The following is a 19,125-nucleotide window of genomic DNA, read 5'->3' on the forward strand; positions in this document are numbered from 1 at the left end:
GATTTGAGAAGTATTCTAAAAGGTTAATAAACTTTTTCACTGTGGAAAAGCAATAAAGCTATTGTCTTCAGGATTTTACTAAATCTAGGCACTGAAAATACCGGAAAGGAAAAAAAGAACTCGTAAATCTTGAGCAATTATGTTTTCCTTGCAGGGCTAATATTCAGTTTAGCATTTACATTATGCATGATAAAATGTACTCCTTTTGTCCTTCATCCCTTTCTTCCTCTTTCCCATGATTTCTTTTTGTGTTGTTCATATTAGAAAGCCTTATTTATTTCATTCTTTCTAACTATGTTCACAGGTTTCTGGAAAGCCACATGCCCGCCATCCTGTGCCAGTCCTCTTTTAGTTTTTGTTAACTCAAAGAGTGGAGACAATCAGGGAGTAAAGTTTCTTCGTCGATTCAAACAGTCGTTAAATCCAGCTCAGGTGTTCGATTTAATGAATGGAGGACCTCACTTAGGGTAATGACCTTGGAAATCTTGAGCAATCCTTTTCACAAGGGAATTTAGTGCAAAGTATAGTGTTGTGTTGTCCCCTCGTTGCTGTAATTCTATTACCAATATCTACTGTGACTTCCTAGTTAAAATCTAAGAGATAACAGAATTTCAGGATGAATTCCGGTGGGTGAAGGGATTGTAGGGTAATATTTTGTTTTTAGGAAAACTCACAAAAATTCAAACCCAATGCCTATCAGCCCAAGTGTTTTGTGGCTTTTTTCTAGCTTTGACTTCTGTTAACTGGTAAGGTTCAAAACCATTACAAATGTTTCGATGCTTTCCTGAATCCAGGGCCTTAATGCGCAGTTGCCCGGCTGCTATTCTTCCATTTCCTATGAGTAATTCAGATATTCCTGTGACTTTGTTGTGAATAGCTTTGGAATAAAACTATTGTCTATATGTACTCTGTATCTTTTTGAACTCTGAATACAAATGTCAGCAGAGGAGTCTGCAGTGGTGATGGAGGAGTACACTAAAACTTTTGTCATTTGAAAACTACATTCAAAATATGGTTTAGGCAACATATGCAAACAGTCAAGAAAATGAGCATCTCGCAAAATTTGGAGCAAGAACACAATTAAAACCATCAGGCATTCTACAAAATCTAAGGGCTGATTGTTGGAGAGATAGGGATGAAATTTGCATAGTGGTGGCCACAACCCAAGCATCTTTGCGCATTCATAAAGATTAAATTTATGCACATTTTTCTGTTGCCTAACTTAATTCCACTCAGATGTAGCATTGTGGTTAAATGGCCTATTAATATCAGTTACAGCAACTAGAAACAGTAATTTTTGTACTCTTAAAGATGCAGAATTATGCTTGCATGACAAAAATGGAGATGAAACAAATGCAAAAAATTCAGTTCAAACAGTGGGCATGTAATACATATATAATGGAATACAGCTGTGGATTTTTATAATTAGTACTGTGTTATGGACATGTTATTTTAACTCTTTAAGTTGTAATACTCTTTTCATCATAACCCTGAAAATCTGAATTTAATCTAAGTCGCTTTTGGCTAACATTTTGTACATGTCATTATAATGACAGATAAAAATCCATCTTATTTGGAGAGACAATTTTTGGGAGAGGACGGTCTGAAAAATATGTCTGTCTGTTTGCAAGTTCTCTTGCTTCATATAGTTGTACCTAACAGCAGCATGGTTCAGGAGGCTCACTCCGGTTTTGCACAGTAATCGTAGGTCAGGTCGGTTGCTTTTAAATATTTTTCCCAAACAGTTTCCAAAGAGAGGTCCTTAGCAGTTATTCAATCAGGTTGTGCTGATGTCTTCTTTTTTATAGTTGATCTAAAGAGCAGAGTTGCATTCTTTGAGACAGTGTATTTCTAGGGGTTTTCTCCCCTTTCTCAGGGTTGGAGAAATTGTTCTGGTATCAACATTTTTTTCCTTAAATATCTGCACCTTTTGTTCTGAATAGGTATCTGCGTATCATATGCAAGTGATACTATTTTCTTTAGAAAGAATATCAATGCTTCAAAAATTTGTGATCTTAATACATTGGTTTTTAGAAGTAGTTGTGAGATTACACATATTCTGGAAAATAACATGCGTTAAAAAGAAACATCTTTATTTTTATGATTTTAAGAGTTTATACTTTCCAATTCTTCTTTGTTTTTTTTTTAAGTTTAAATCCCTGTTGTTTTTACCTCTTGGCTGTTTCTTCACATCTCATTCCCCTTTCCTCTGTGTCTCACCTTTCTGCTTGTTCTGTCTCTTGTCCTCCTTTTCTGTACTGCCCAAGTGTTATATCCTGGAGGTGTTAAAAGCCAGAGAACAGGAGGAAGAGCCGTAGAAAGCTGAAGCAGGATACGGCTTTAATGATCTAATGCGAAATACTTGTATTATTTTCTTATATTGTTGTGATCATCTTGTGTAATAATTACCTCCAAAGGTCCTTGCATTTAGTTAGTCAGGCATTGGCAAAAGCCCACGCATATTGTGGAGCACATCCTGTTGTTGTGTCTTAACCTCTTCTCGTGAAAAATCCCCAGTGGTGCCTTGTGCTTCTGCCTGAAGTGGGAAGCATAGAGCAGTTGCAATTTCATAGCTTAGAGATTTTTTAAAATATTAATAAAATTAATAAAATAATATTAATAAAATCCTGAAAACAATATCAAGGGAATTTTTTTAAGTAAAACTTGGCATGTTATTTATCAGAAATGTCAGTATAAGTGGAATATACAGCAATAGAAGGGATGCAGATAGGTTTATAAAGTAGATGGTTGTATCCACATACCCCAGAACATTAAAAGAAGGACCATAAAGGTGCCGTGCACCATATTTTCTTGTAACAGTTGCTAATGAATATAACTGCTGTCTCATTAATGGACGTGACTGGCTCTAACAGGCTGCGTTTTCTCTGCAGTTTGCGGTTATTTCAGAAGTTTGACAACTTCAGGATTCTTGTGTGTGGAGGCGATGGAAGCGTGGGTTGGGTCTTGTCAGAAATTGATAAGCTCAGCTTGCACAAACAGGCAAGTGTGCTTACTTACTTTCCTTGACTATACTGACTAGACTTAAGTTTGTATACTTACTTTTCCTTGACTTGGTTCTTTGTCATATCTCTCTATACAGGCCAAACTCAATGGCTACTCTTAAAGGAAAATTTTCACTGCTGTAAACAGGACAAGTTATATCAGGATTGCACAATTTGATTTACAAGCTTTAGGCATCATCTATGTAATTAACATTTGTTGCTTGAAATAAGAAGCATTTGTAATAGTTTGTACTTTTTCTTCTAGTTTTCAATAGTAGATTTGCTCCTGTGTTGTGTTTCAGTGTCAGTTGGGAGTGTTACCCCTTGGTACTGGAAATGACCTTGCTCGTGTCCTTGGTTGGGGAGGATCCTGTGACGACGATACGCAACTTCCTCAGATATTGGAGAAACTAGAACGAGCCAGCACGAAAATGTTAGACAGGTAAACCTAAATGTGCATAGATATGATTTATCATGAGATTCAAATTGTATTTGTTTGGGTTTCTGGTGGCCTAAATCCATCTTGGAGACTTAGTGTTCAGTGGTTTTGGTTTTTAGGGTGCAAATCATAATCATGAGGGAAACCGAGATAGTAATGGGGACAGCTCTTCAACGTCCTTTTAAACTGAAGAGTCAGAGGGGAGAATGGTTGAGGAAACTAGGAAGCATGTTGTCCAAAGATGAACAAAAGGTGACAGTTTGTTGCATAACTGATGAAGCTGCATAACTGCCTGTTACAAGAAATTGTGAGCATTAAGAAATTGTATAGATTCACAACCATTTGGGGCAGTTTCATGGACTCCATGCACGCTATTAAATACCACTAAAGGTAGCATCTTTATTTAGGTGACACCTGAGCTCTCTGTCCTTGGATGTGGGGAGAACTCACATTGTGTGCTTTCACCCTTCATATAATTTCCTGAGGCATCAGCTGTGGACAAGAAGCTGGGCTAACTGGATCTTTGGCTTGATCCACTACTAATATTTCTGTTTGAGGCATTTTCTTAGTCAAAACCAAGAGATCTTCCCAATCCGTGTTTTGTGTGGTTTCCAGCCATAAAGCCAAAGAGCAATCTCCGTTTAAAAAAAGATAAGATGATGGTCATGTCATTCCAATGAAGGTATAACACCCTGTTTTCGAGAGGAGTATTTCTTACTTTGTTCCGTTCTCTCACGGGTCTTTCTTTTCTTGCTCTAGTTACAAACTCCCGAATGTCATCAAAGGGGATTGTATTTTAGTTGGGTTTTTTTATGAAATAGAGAAACAAGTCCTTTCTTATTTTAAGCTTTTCTGCAGACTACTTGATTGTTTTACAGCAAAGTATCTAGAGAAATGCTTGGTACTGATCCTTAGAAATGTTGGCCTGGGCATTCTGAAAGATTCATAGATCAAATCATGTTTGCCTTTTTTCTGTACTGAAAAGACCTTCAGTTTTATTTTTTGCTCTAATTTCAGTAGACTTGCTCCCAAGGCCATCTGCAGTGATTACCTGTTCTTTTCAGCAGGCTTTGAAGGATGTTGCTATTAGTGGTTTCATACTATCTATGCTGTAGAGTACTGTCCTATACCAGGGGAAAAAAATATATATGTCAATGAAGATACTTCACCATTTGCTTTGTTCTCATGCCTGCCTCCCCTAGTTGAGATGAAAAGCTAATGTTACCTTAGAGGTTTTTCTCTAGGAACACGTCTATTTTCCTTTGACTTCTGCAGTTAGTTTGCACAAATTCTTTTATATTATGAATGTTTTGTTGGAAAATACTTGTTGCCTGCATTGAATGTCCCATGATTTGTTCACAAGTGTGGCTCATCATCAAATCACTAACAAATAATCTGAGCAATAAAACGAATTATTACCATTAATTTCAATTATTTCACCCATATGCAATTAGCTTACAATTAAAAATTAAGCTGCTTTTTTTTTTTAACAAGTTTTTCTGTGGTGTAGCAATGAATTTTCTTTTTGCTGATATGTTGGAGAAAAGATAAAACTAACAATCTGGAAACTTAAAAGCTGTTATGTTTCTTTCAGGTGGAGTATAATGTCATATGAACTGAAATTACCAGCAAAGCCTTCTATTCTTCCAGTGACTGCAGAAGAGTCGGAGGAATGCCAGGTGGACTTTTACTTTTGTTTTGTTGTTTCATATACTTTGAGCTTCTGAGATGACAATATTTATAATTGAAACACATGCATGAAAGATAGAAACAGATGTTTTGTGATCTGCTAACTGAAGTGAGTTAACATTTGTTCATGGAGTGTATCTCAAGTAATTAGGGTTTCCAGTTCTGTATTATTTGCCAAAAAATAAATGAAGGTAAGGAGTCTTCAGCAGAGTAGTCAGAAAAATTTATTCCTGAAAAATATATATTTTATTATGTATGTGTTATAAATTAGTTTTTATAGATTATATATTTTCATATGAGAATATAATATAGTATTATATTAGTATGCCATATAATAACATTATATATTTAATATAATTATTATATATAAGAATGTATTATATATTATTTCATCTATAATAGTATGATTTAGTGTTATGTTATTGTATAATATTATTATATATACTATAATAATATATAAATGTATAAAATATATTTTAATATCTATATAAAAGCAAAATGTTTGCTATCTTGAGTTTGGAATAAGCGTTGGAAAACCCCCAACATTTTGAAGGCAAGGGTTGTATTCTGAAAGAAAGAAAAGAGGCTTTTTGCTGTTTGAGTTAGATCAGGTGATACCACCCAACATTCTGTTTGTTCTTTTGGAGAGCTCAAAATTATAAGTGACCTTAAAGAAAAGCTTAGTGTGTCTTTCAGACTAGATTTGAGCTTGTACTATCTGATGAGGTTTAGATTTTGTGAGAGAGGGAGATGCTTTAATCAAATTAATTGGCATGAAAAGTCTGACTAAAAATAAGAAAATAATATATTCCTAAGAAAGTTAATGCATATCAACTTCAGCTCAAAAGTACTTGAGAAGCAATAATTAATCAGCAGGTTCTTGAATAATTTAATAATTCAGGCTGGTTTAATTGGCAAGGAGGTTATAACCTTTGACAGCTTGCTGGATGTAGAGATGCAAAAAGGCTTGTGCTCCACTGGCTGGGATTTTAACGGGGTTGCTTTGCGCACAGCTCTGTTTCCAGCGTCAGCAATGCAGACCGAGGCTTTATCTTCTCTGATTTTTCAAGACAGTTAAAATTTTTAAGTGTATCTTCATCTTGTAAAGGGAAAAATACACTTTTTGTTCTAGTTAGTTCTGGCTTTGAAATCGTGTTTAGCCCATCCTGAAAATGGGAGGAACTGCTCATATAAAACTTCTTTTTGGAAAATCAGTTCTGTAGGCTATAGTTACCTGCCATTACTCTAAGTTGGACAAAGCCGTTTTCTTTTGAGTACCCTGCTCAATCTCTGTTTTAATGTTTTTTGCATCATTTATTGAGTTATGATATCTCAGAAGAAGAAGAATTAACCTTACAGCAGATAATGTATTAAAGCGCAGTTCAAAAAGTAAATAAAAGTACATATCCAATTCTTTTTTTCTCTTTCCTCCAGTTTCAGGTGACTTATTTCAATTGGTTTGCTTCCAGAAATCGTATACTGATGTTTGAACAATAGTAGTTCATTCTTACAGATCAGATGGTTATGTCTTGTTTTTTTCCCTTGAAATGAAAACTGATTTACTGTCAGAGTTCTACAACTAAGGCTGGGTTTTTGGAGAAAAAAAAGGGTGGTATATCTGCTTGCTCCATATCAAGGGCAAAAACACACTAAGAGATTTTAAGAGATTCTTAACGGAAGCTGTCAGAAAATTTCAGAACGGCATTTATTTTTAGCTTTAGATTTGGAATTTGGTTAGAATTTTCTTTTAAAACTGAGGTCTGGATCCATATCTATTTTGAGACAGGTTATAGTGTGTGAGAATGCATTTCTGATCCATTCCAGAGTATTTCAGACCTTATAATTCTTCTGTGCAAGAAAAGATGAACAGTGCACACATTCATTCTCCCAAATGTTCCTGTAAAGACTAAGCCCTAAATGGTTTGCTCCTTAAGGATTGGTTTTGGGAACATGATACCAGTTTAGCAGCCTTTGTCAGTAGTAAAGGGGTAAGAGCCCATCTGACAGTAAAAAGAAAATTCAGGAGTATAACTGCAAACTTATTTATTCTTAGTTGAGCAGCTTAGTTTGAGGGAAGCTTGTTTTAGAAATAAAACACATTAGATTATGATAATTGAGGTTCTTATAAATCTAAAAAGAAGATAGTTTTTTTTTTCTGCCTCATGGACTATTTTTTAGCCTAGAAATAACCTACTGTTTTCTCTACAGGAAGAAGAGAGCTGTGGATCAAGTTCTCAGATTCAGTGTTACTTTGAATATTAAAAATCTGGTACATAAAATACAGTATGCAGGTAGAATCTGAATTGCCAGCTCCTTGTCCTTGTATTAGATCTGAAATGGAAATCTTGCTATTTTTAGAGGTGTTTTAACTCACTACTTGGTGTTAAACTGCTGAAACATGTGGAAATTGAAGTCATCTTTCTGTTTTCAGATATCTGCTTATGAGGACTCAGTTGCTGCTCATCTTGCAAAAATTCTCAATTCTGATCAGCACTCAGTTGTTATATCATCTGCCAAGTGAGTTGATTGGTTTTATGTATGATGTGTGGGATAAATCCCCTGTGTAACATCATCACCATAATAACCTTCTGTCTAAGCCCGATTTTCTTATGGCTGCCCTGACTGGCTTGGCTTAATATATCTTAATTTATATCTTTTAGAGTGGATGTTTTTTCTGCAAAATTTTTATATGGTACAATTGTAACGGATGTAATTGTAGCTTAATACTAAACACATCAACATTAAAAAATATCACATATTATTAAAATAAAGTGATTTTTAAATCACTCCAGCGTGCAGCTTAAGTATGACACTTACTAATGCGAATATGTGATCTACTTCACATTACATTTCTCTGGTTTGTTTTATGCATATCCATATCTTTCAGAGGACAAACAACTTCACCAATGTGAAGCAGAAATTCAGGCTAGGTAGCTTTGTCATAGCTCTGTCTATATCAATTCAATCAATAGTGGTCTTAGACAATGGTTTTTCTCCCCAAACTGAAACACTTAAAAATGAGAGGTAATTACTTGGCAAATCACAGACATCATCTGAAATCAGAAGCATTCTGTGTATATCTTCTCTGTGAAAAAAAATCTTATATTTTGTAATATGCAAAAGACCAGTCATAGGATCTTCAAAAATATAACTGAATGTCATTACACCTCTTTTTTTTTTTTCCTGCTAAAAGCAAGTTAATAAAATTTCATTTTTAAAGTATACATAGCACATGTTGAAAATTAAACTGCAGGATATTATTATAACAACTCCAGATTCTAAATTGGGTCTGTATCTTGTTAAATCTATTTAATTTTTGTCAAATAAATTTCAATCAAATGAACAGTACTAAGCAATTATCCACACCTCGTTAGTAAGCTTGCTGTCTGTCTGCAGTGTAGGTAATAAGAACCAAGTCTTTCTCTGATTTACACAACGAAAATTCATTGCAGCCACTGTAATTTGCATAGCTGCGCCTCAGGGTCAGCTGCGGTTCAAAAGCATGAGCTGTGCAATGGGATGTGTGTGGCCATATGCTTTCATCTAAGAAGTGTTCCATTAAAGTCAGTAGATTTTCTCCATGGTTTCTAGGCTCCATCTTTGCATGGAAGTTTACAAGACTGTGTTTGAAGTTATCAAAGTGAATGTAAGTTTGCTAACTCCTCTGGTACGGAAGGTGTGCAAGCAAGGGAATGGGTAAAGTGAGTCGTGCTTATTTCAGTTCCTAGAAATAAGAGACTTAGATACAAGGTGCGCAAAGGCTTAAATAAAAGGGAGGAAGAGTTTTTGTTTTAAAGCATATCACTTGAATTTTGCAAGCCATGGAAAAGAGTATCATCTGCTTTGCAAGTATGATCACAGAGTTCAGTTTCCAACATGAATGATGTATAGCAGTATGCATATAAATAAATTGCCATAAGAATTTAATATTCAAAACATATCTATTTTATTTCACTTGATTTCTTCCCTCTCCTTTTTTTATCTGAAGAATATTATGTGAAACTGTAAAGGACTTTGTTGCCAAAATAGGGAAGACTTACGAAAAACCAATGGAAAATGCAGAGGAAGCTGATGCCATGGCCATTAAAGTAAGACTATGACTGTGTTCTGGTTTAAAGTTGTGGGTTTTTTAAAGTTTATAGCTCATGGGTGTTTAATTTTCAAATGCTCCAGGATGCCCAGCCTGGCTTTCATTTCACTCAGTGACTTTATGATTCTTCTCTTCTTATTCCATAGAACAGTTACTTCCAAACCATCTTTTAACCCTAAGATCCCTACAAACTCTGTTTAAACTTTTTTCCTTCACAAAGGATAAAGTTCATGGTAATGTATGTAGAGATAAAAGGAAATATTTTGCATTAGGAGTTATACTTTTAGGGATTAAGTTAGCTACAGGAAAACAATGGGATAATAAAGGAGGAGTATGCTGGAAGAACGAAGGGAAGAGAGACTACAATGTTAAACATAATGGTTTGAGCTGCAAATTGTAGAGATCATGTTGCAAAGGCATTGGAAAAAAAACCCAGAAGGATTTGATCTGAGGCACAAAATTTACATGAGTGGAAAAGAAAAGAAGAAAACAAAATCACTAGCAATCCCAGGGTCAGGAAATGTACTTGCTAAATGGCAATTTGTGGTTCGCATTTCTATTTGGTGCACATTTTAGAAAACAAATTTTTCTTTTTTACTGTTCCAAGACCAGACAGTGTTGGTTTCCTTTCCCTTAAGCACAGGGAGAGCAACTGCTTAGTGATGGGTAGAAGTGTTTGACTGTGTTTGATTCTGGCTTGAGCCTCTTTGCTCTGTGACAACTCACTTGCTTAAATGTACAGCTGTGTTGCAAAAACAACCCCGTGTGTTACAGTCTAGTAGCTGGGCATGTCCCTGTAGATTATCTCTCCAAATTGGGGTACTGACCACCCATAATTTCTTATAATGCATGGTATGGGCAAATCTGTGATTGTTCTCTGTGCTGCAGGCCATCAGGAGAGGAGTAAGTTCTAATCTGTACCCTACTTATGTGGCAGGCTGAGTTTAGCACAGTGTGTTATTTTAATCTGAGTGTAGCAGGGGTTTGTTATAATTGCTCTAATGTGGTTGGGTATCACAGGCTATGTCTGCAAAAAAACTGTGCAGACCTACTCATAATCTGATATTCCAAAACGTTGAAACTAGGTTTGGATTTTACATAAACAATTACATAGGCACTTAAGACACCAACAATTTTAAATATAATCTGGTACTTAATTTCCTGAAAATGTTCACACATTCACTGTTTTTTTGGTGTGTGCATATTCTTTTCCACTTTGTCTTAGTGCTCCGAGTTAAATGAGAAGCTAGACCTATTGCTCCAGGCTCTTCACACAGAAGCCCAGGCTGCTCCCATTCTCCCAGGCATCACTCCCCCCATTGTAGAAGAAGAAGCAGAGGAGTTTTCAAGTGAAGAATCCTTGTCTGAAAGTAAAGAGCAATTAGCGGAGTGTGTCTCAAAGTCTTCCACCCAGAAACTCTTCAAACCAAGGGAGCAGTTAATGCTCCGGGCAAACAGCTTGAAGAAGGCTGTGAGGCAGATCATTGAACAAGCAGAAAAAGGTACGCATCAGCAACATTTTGATCCTTACTGATAGAATAATGATGCTTTTTTGTTTTTTTTAAACTAGCATGAATTTTCAATATTAAAATTTGATTTTTACATTCTTACATAGACAAAATTATGTGCTTATTACAAACTGCAAGGAAAAGAAATGCAGCTTGTTTGGATGTTGATGATTGTCTGTCTGCATATATGAATACATATGTATGCACGTGTGTACACACATAATAGTGTGCTTCTTTTGTAACTATTATCCTCCACAAAATGAAGATTTCTGGTGGCAAATCTTCATCAATGGGCAAAGGATTGCTAGGCTCTTTTTCACTGAATTGGCAATAGAAATCTTTTGTTAATATTTTTAAAATTAAAGCAACAGAAAAAAAGAAGCTAATTTTCCACGTGTGCAATTTTTCTTTAAAAATCTTTAAACTTTCTATCTTTTTTCTTAATAAGCAGTTGTGGATGAGCAGAATGCTCATAGTGAAGAACAAGTGAACCAGTCTCCGCTAGAATATAGCAAAGAGTTGGATGAATCCAAAGAAGAGGAAAAAGAGGAAGATACAAAGGAACTTGAGTCCCCATCAAGTGAGTAAATTATGAATGAAGTAATTTAAAATTGTGTTCTCTCGATAGCTGCATTATGAAGCATAGTTGACTTCATAATTAAAAATTCTAGCATCCTGTTTCACTGAAAACTAGTCACAAATTTTAATAGATTTGGATAAATAAAAGTTAAAGGAAAAATGCAGGAGATGAGATGAACAGTCTTTTGGAATGTATTTACAAAGTTGATAAGGTATTTGTTGGGGAGAGAAGTGCCTGCATCTAATCCAGTGTTTGCGCTCACCTTTCTACATGAATCTGAGCAGGGACTAGAGCCTAGATAATGGTGGCAACAGCATGTCTCAGTCATAGGCATTTTAAGGGCATATTATGGGAATTTCTGTCAGTCACTTCTGTTGAAGGGGTTTCAAATATTTAATCATTGTATTGACAACAAACCCCTGATGTCTCAGCTGGGAACTTACCTTGACACAGTTATTGGAGTTATTGGAACAGAGAGAATGAATATTTAAGTCTTCTATATGAAGTGGAACAGCACAAAGCAGGAAAGAATATAATAGAAACTGGAGCATAGAAGTCTCCTGAGAAGTGGCAGTACTAAGGTCACGCCCTTTAGTTGTCTAATCCAGAACAGAAATTCTAACCGAGGTCTTTGACATCCTAGAGCTCCTTCTCGTGAAAAATTTCTTGCGTTGTTGTCCCAAATACATGTGGTTAGTCCAGCTAGTCCCTTGCAGCTATTGGCTCCTGGATAACGAGCCATATAACAAGCCACTATACCAAGCTACTCCTGCTTTCCAAGGCGGAGAGCCTCCTACCTGCTCTGTCCTTGGTCGGGTGGACTTTATCAGCTGCTGCTAAGCGCTCCTGCTTTCCCATAGGAGCGTCATTCTGTCCTCACTGTGCGGCTCTGCACGTTACTCTCCAAAGACAGCCTGGGTAGCCTGTGCTGGGTTTTAAAATACAACAGAAAGAACCCAGTTGTATTATTTGTATCCCTAATTGTACAAAGCAATCAGAATACTGAGTGATTTGAGTTTAAAACAACTTGCTTGGAAGGTAGCATTTTCATAAATAGCCCATTTTGTCACAAAGCTTTCCATTTTGGCTATTCAGTGTTTAGTTACTGTGTGTAAAATGATATTTAGAGAATAGTCATCTCCTGAAATAGCATAGTACTAATTCCCACATTCAAATGATAGGGTAAAATCTCTCCTTCATGTGTCCTTATGCCAGTGAGTGGCTCCAGTGGAAGAAAGAAGTGCGATTTGTCTACATGGGACCCTCACTTACCTCATCCCTTGCATGGTTTTGGCACTAAGCCAATGCAGCCAGAGGTCATGTTTGGACATTTTCCATTGCAAATGTCAGTACTGCATTTTGTGTTGACTGGTAGTTCATGTGCCGGGGTTGTTCAAGAGTCTCAAGCTGCATAGTAGTTTTAGGAAAGCTGCTTCTTACTAAAGGTGGAAAGTTCAGTCTTCGCCATATTATCAAAACGGACAGCGATGTACTGCAGGTGAGGTCTCGAGATGGTCTGTGAGTCATGGAGAAACAGTGGTAGCTGGTGGACAGTAAAACCCATCCTCTAGATATTTGGTGAGCAACTTCCTGGGGCAAAATGAGCAAAGTTATTTGGGATTTGCATCTCCTTCTGTCACCCTAAGCCACACCAACATCCTCAAAAGTTGTCGTCCTCAAGAGGCACTGCTCTGAAGCTGGTGCCTGTGTTGGTAGCTCCTACCTTACGAATACGACATTAGTCTGTTGGGGCTTCTGTTGATTCAGAATCTCACATTTCCTTTTCTCCAGAAATGGATGTCAGACTTTCTCTGGTGATTGTCTCTTCATTGGCCCCTCTCCTTTTCCCTTCATTATAGGAATCAGTGCTTGTTGGTTGTCCAGTTTCAATAGTAGCTCATAGCAGGTGCTGGCCCTGCGGATGACCCAATCCTACTGCCATAACTATATAATAAAATAATAATATACACATATGTGTATCCATATGTCAAAATATATATATGAACCCCTTGTTTCTTGGTGATACAATTTCTGCGTTTATTGGGGAGCTGTATTATTCTTCATACATCTGATAAGTGTGAAATAGAGTGCATATTAATGCTGTCAGTGCAAGATAGGTGTTTAGGGACAAAGCATGAAACATGAATTCAATTATCTGCAATGAAACATCAGTTTTACTCATTAGAGCTCTGTTGTTTTTATCAGAGCATGAACAGCAAAAGTTTATCTTTATTGCAGTTATCCCCATGAGTCACATCTGTCAAATAAAGACCAGCTGCTCTGTTGATTTTCCCATTTAATATAACTGCCTTGTTCCCAAGTACAGAGAGAACAGACTGTGTGAATAATGTTGTGAATTTTTCAGTAGCATTATGAAAAATGAATGTTAATTTCATTCTGAATATTATATTTTACCCTCTGAGGATCTTCCTGGTCATTTGATGAAGATAATATTTTTCCATATGTTAATTACCCTCATCTAAATATTTAATAACTCTTGTTAGGTATCACTTGCAGTTTTTATTCCTTTTCATTTTTTAACATTATTACAGTGTTTTGTTGTGCACAGATGCAAATCATTGTGTTGTATTGTTATCATGCGATACTATAGCATTTTGTGGTAACTGCCAAGGCTGTTACACAGGTGTTGAAGTCAGGAGCTGTTAGTCCACTTGGTCAGACCTTTCATATAAAACAGTCCAGAAAATTTCACCCACTTATCCCTGTCCTGCATCTAATAATTTCTGTTTGACTTAAGCAAGTCATCCAGAAAGGTGTGTAATCATATTCCTGGGATACAAGAAGGTGAAGAATTTGCCATTTCATTGACTGTTCCATGCTAGATTATCATCACTTAAAAAAAAAAAAAAAGTGAATGACCAAATCCTGGCCTGAATTGATTTGAACACAATTTCTAAACCCTGGTTCTTGTTATTGCCTTTGTCTCTCGATTTTCTCTGCATTTTCCTTCCATTAAGGTCTTCATACAGTACAGCCATGTTACTCTCAGACTGAGTTATCATGACTGATGTGAACTGATCTGTTCCCCTCCTGCCACAAAAAAGGGTATATTTTATCCTTCCCACCATATTCCTGGTGGTGTTTTTCTTCTGCTTGCTTGATGCTAGTCCCAATCATTCTATTTTTTTCTGAATTAGTTTTCAGGTTTTGAGAGGAATATATCAGATCACTTTGAAATAATTTCATTTTTTGTTCTGAGCTTCTTCAGATGATCAAGCTTAAAGTTGTCCTAAGCTGAAGTAGTTTTAACATGTGAGATAATTTGGAGCAGAGGTAGCCAAGAAATGTCTGTCTATGATCATCTGGTGTGCAAAAGCTTTCTACATGCACATGGAAATGCTATAGCAAAGCATTTGGTAATATCCAAACTTTCTTCCCTGGGGCACCAATTTCTAGCTACATCTAACAGGGCTGAATTTCCCAAAGATTAACTCTCCCAGGCTAAAGCAGGCACTGGCATATTCTCTCAGTCTGCATGAAACAAGTTCTGCCAGGAAAGTAAATTGCAGCACCTGAAGTCAGCTCTCTGAAAATCCTATCCTTCTTCATCACCTCCAGAGGCAGCCCCAGGGACAGCTGGCCCCACTGAGCTACCACTTACTCTCTGTGAACATCTTTTTTCCCTTTATTTTCTTCCCCTTCTTTTTCCTGAGCCTTCATCACCAACAATTACATCAGCTACCAAACCTTGCTATCTGTCACAAGGTTTTATTGATCCATCTTCTGGAGAATTTTAACAAATAAATTATTTCAATTATTTTCGGAATTGCTGGGGTTTTTTTTGTGAAAAAGAAAAGATGATGAGAAATTGATGTCCCCCACGATCTCTCTAACTGCAGGAGACAAGCATGTCTGAACATGGCTTTTCCCCTTCCCTTGCAGTTTTCAGTTTGGCTGTGGATGAGGATGTCAGAGTTTTCTCTGATGTTTTCAGAAATCTGATGCAGGCAGGGGGCCCATTTTAGCTGCCTGAAGCAAATAGTGTGGCTGTTGATCAGGTATTTCCGTGGCCTATGGGTTAGAATAGCTATCTATATTAAAATTGTTATAAATAATAATATACTATATAATACAGGTAGATTTATACGTAAATATAGATTGAATTGAAGTTTAAATTCATATTACTTTATTAACATGTTTATCAGAAGCTTACTACAGCATTAAATACTATTGCATTTTAAGGTGGACATAATGCAGTTTTTGCTAGTAGCTTGAAGCACAAGTTGGGTACTCCTCATATTGAATACCATGCACACTTGCTCCTTTTAATTTGTGCTTGTCACCTGATCTGTTTCTGAGGTTTCTTCCCTGTTTTTAGAAGAACTGTGGTGTGAGGGGGAAGGACATTTGTCATGGAATCATAACAGATTAAATTAATGCTTTTGAAATATTTTCAGGGCTGTAAAAACTATGTATATGGTCATGTCATAATAGGTCTAATTAGCGCTCTTACTTTTACTTCTTCTGCACAGTTAAAACTGCACCGAGATCTCCAGATCGACGTACAAGCCGAGGTATCCATTCTCAGACAGGCTCTTTCTCTGCTCCAGCTTTGGCTGCAAGCAAGGAAAACCTCCCAGTGCTTAACACTAGGATTATCTGCCCAGGTAATTATGATTTTGAAATCTGCTGTTCCTTACACTATTTTAATATTGCCTTCTGTTCCCCTGCTTGCTGTCAAATAACAATTTTTACTTCACGCCCTAAATTTGTTTGAACTGACATACACATCTTTGTGTTGTGTCATATACTAGGAAGTGCAAAATAACGTAGAAGATTCTTGATCGTTTGACACAACGCTGGATGTAGCAGAAGTGTTGCATTTGATTCTGGAGGATGAAAAATGAAAGTCAGCATCTTAGAATCACAGAATCACAGAATGGTTTGGGTTGGAAGGGACGTTAAAGATCACCTTGTTCCAACCCCCGTGCCATGGGCAGGGACATCTTCCACTAGACCAGGTTGCTCCAAGCCCCATCCAACCTGGCCTTGAACACTGCCAGGGATGGGGCAGCCACAACCTCTCTGGGCAACCTGTGCCAGTGTCTCACCACCCTCATCGTAAAACATTTCTTCCTTACATCTAATCTAAACCTATCCTTTTTCAGTCGGCTTTCTGGGCTGTGAGCGCACATTGCCGGCTCATGTCCAGTTCTTCTTCCACTAGTATCCCCAAGTCCTTCTATCATTCATCCTAATCAACGGAGGCTATGAAGGGGCTGAGGGGCAGAGACATGTAAAGTTCAACCCTCTGAATAAGAGGTGCCTGTAGATATCTCTCTGGAAGTGCTTAACTGAAACTACACAAAGCTGCTGTGCAGCAAAAACAGTTGAAAAAAAATCTGTTCTTATCCAAATGCAATTAATACTAGGGGGCACCAGTAAAACACTGTTCTTATTAACTTCATTAGTACAGTTAAAACATAATGGAACTGAGCTTAGATTTTTCTTTAGGTCAATTTAACTTTTAGAAAGTACTTTTCTTGTAAACGAGTATTACACAGTCTTTTGTAGAGTGACACAGATATTAGACAAGGTAGGCATGGCGAGGCTGTGATCTTTCCACAAATTAAGTTAAACTATGATTCTACAAGTTGTAAAAATGGTAAGCGTATTCCTTAGGAATATTTCCAAAGGAAAATCGTGGACAGTTTGGAGATGAAGATTAAACTAAATAAAAAGCTCTAGTAGTCTTTTTGCATGTTAGGTCACCCATTCGGTTACTATGCCAGCCAGTGAGTTTTGGTCTGAAATCCTGAATTTTCTTTGTGTTTTTTCTCTCTGAATGGTGGTACCTGAAGAGTCAGCCACCACACTACAGCATAGCTGCCTTCTTGCTCGAGAGAGCCAGAGATCTGAAAAGATAACCAATATAGGTAAAAATTGAGCTAGAAATGCAACCATTCCCTATATGGATTAAATGAATTTTGTCTCTCAGTATGTGGCTTATTATGATAATATATGTTTCTCTGTTTATCAAATACAAATGGTTTTTTTGTTATTTTTTTCTGTTTTTTTTTTTTTTAATCAGGTTTGAGGGCTGGTCTAGCTGCTTCTATTGCAGGAAGTTCAATTATTAGCAAAATGTTGCTAGCAAACATCGATCCATTTGGTGCTACGCCGTTTATTGACCCGGATCCAGATTCCCTGTAAGAAATACTTTTTTCCAAATTTACTGTTTTGTTTCAGTTTGCTTTTCTTAAGCTTTTTAAAAAATCTTTTTGTAATCTTTTTTTTTTCATTGTGAAGTTCTTTTTTGCTATCATTTGGCAGTAGACATCAAGGTCTGAAAACAGATTGGATTGTGCCATTTTAGTTATGAGCAGGAGAAGGGCAGCAGTCCTTCAGACCTGGGTTTTCCTGCCCAAACCACTGGTCTGAACGCAAGCTCAGCCACCAGCAAGATGTCGAAGCAGGTCTGGGCACTCAGAGCCACGCTTAGGGCAGCTCTCTTCTCATATCCCACTGTTATTTTGGTTATGGTGGAGATAGATAGTGCTGGCTGGGCGTGTGGTACAGTTTCTTCTTTGCCCTACGAGAAGTAACTTGCATTTGCAAAGGAGCTAGGAGCCAACCTGTCTCTTCGACTGCTGTTGGGTTTCCTCAGGGAGATTCAGAGGAAACGTTTTTTGATGTCTCTTGGTTGATGTATCTGTTCTGAGGCCAACCATAATCTTGGTCAAAGCTCTGTGTGTCCAAGTACTGTACAAATGTACACTTAATTATCTCTTTTCTTCTAACAGGGAGGGATATTCAGAAAAATGTGTCATGAACAACTACTTTGGAATTGGGTTAGATGCAAAAATTTCACTAGAATTTAATAACAAGCGAGAAGAGCACCCTGAAAAGTGCAGGTAATGTAATTGTCAGTAACAGAGCCAAGATGTTTCCATTATTTTCTTTTCCTTATCTCTTTATTTCAATTTCTTAACTTTTTCTCATCCTACAAATACAAGACATAATAAAGTGTGTATTTCAATATGTGAGTCTTGTTTTACTTGTTTTCAGAAGTCGGACAAAAAACATGATGTGGTATGGAGTTCTTGGCACAAAAGAGCTACTGCAGAGAACTTACAAGAACTTGGAACAAAAAGTTCAACTTGAGGTAAATTTTATTTATGGGCAGAATGAGGATTTCTGCTCCCGCAGTGTGTAGTGAGGAATTTGGGCTTCCTCTTGAAACCTTTTAGAATTTTTGTGTCAACCCAAGCTGACCTCAAAGGCACTGTGTAAAAATGTCCTATGTAAAAGGTGGTTTCGCAGGTGTTGTTTGGAGTAAAATTTCAGTACTTAAATATTGCAAGATACCCAGTATAATATTTCTTGTAATTACTGGGGTTAAAAAAATAATAATTTTTGTATAGGTCAGGTATGTTTCTTAATGTTCACTTCATTAAAGGGGGAGACCAGGTCTTCAGGACAATAACAGAAATGAACATCCTAAACAGAAGGAAAGAGATAGAGTTAATCCTTCAGGTTCATTTTAAACTATCTGAAAGCTTTCTTACACATACAGGGAGAGCACACAGATGATCTTAGACAAAAATTCCTGACAGAAGAGGGGAGATTTTGAATGTGCATCACAAGAAGCCCAGTTACATCAGTAGAGAATTTCTTTACCAGATGTTTGAGACAGTCACACAAAAGAAGCAGGATATTATCACAGCAACAACAAATGTGGTGTAAATTATCTAAAGATGGTTATTTTTGGTCTTTGAAGTTCTAATATCAAATCTAAGTCTTCTTCACAATACTGGGAACATAAAGAAAATATAAATGATTACCAAAAGCAGAAA

General features: G+C 36.8%; 1 protein-coding gene across 2 annotated transcripts in view; it reads left to right on the forward strand.

Moving 5' to 3' along the window:
- DGKH (diacylglycerol kinase eta) overlaps positions 1-19,125 on the forward strand; it is a 158,119-nt gene that overhangs the window by 115,278 nt on the left and 23,716 nt on the right. For both annotated transcript variants that reach the window (XM_075046135.1, XM_075046136.1), the window contains exons 9-20: positions 305-467; positions 2,892-3,000; positions 3,305-3,444; positions 5,036-5,120; positions 7,562-7,647; positions 9,119-9,218; positions 10,446-10,722; positions 11,180-11,308; positions 15,802-15,936; positions 17,361-17,478; positions 18,073-18,183; positions 18,338-18,434. In XM_075046135.1, coding sequence (XP_074902236.1) covers positions 305-467; positions 2,892-3,000; positions 3,305-3,444; positions 5,036-5,120; positions 7,562-7,647; positions 9,119-9,218; positions 10,446-10,722; positions 11,180-11,308; positions 15,802-15,936; positions 17,361-17,478; positions 18,073-18,183; positions 18,338-18,434 — 1,550 coding nt within the window. The remainder of the gene's footprint in view (positions 1-304; positions 468-2,891; positions 3,001-3,304; positions 3,445-5,035; positions 5,121-7,561; positions 7,648-9,118; positions 9,219-10,445; positions 10,723-11,179; positions 11,309-15,801; positions 15,937-17,360; positions 17,479-18,072; positions 18,184-18,337; positions 18,435-19,125) is intronic.

This window comes from Buteo buteo, chromosome 14, assembly GCF_964188355.1.
Source record: "Buteo buteo chromosome 14, bButBut1.hap1.1, whole genome shotgun sequence".
NCBI lineage: Eukaryota > Metazoa > Chordata > Aves > Accipitriformes > Accipitridae > Buteo > Buteo buteo.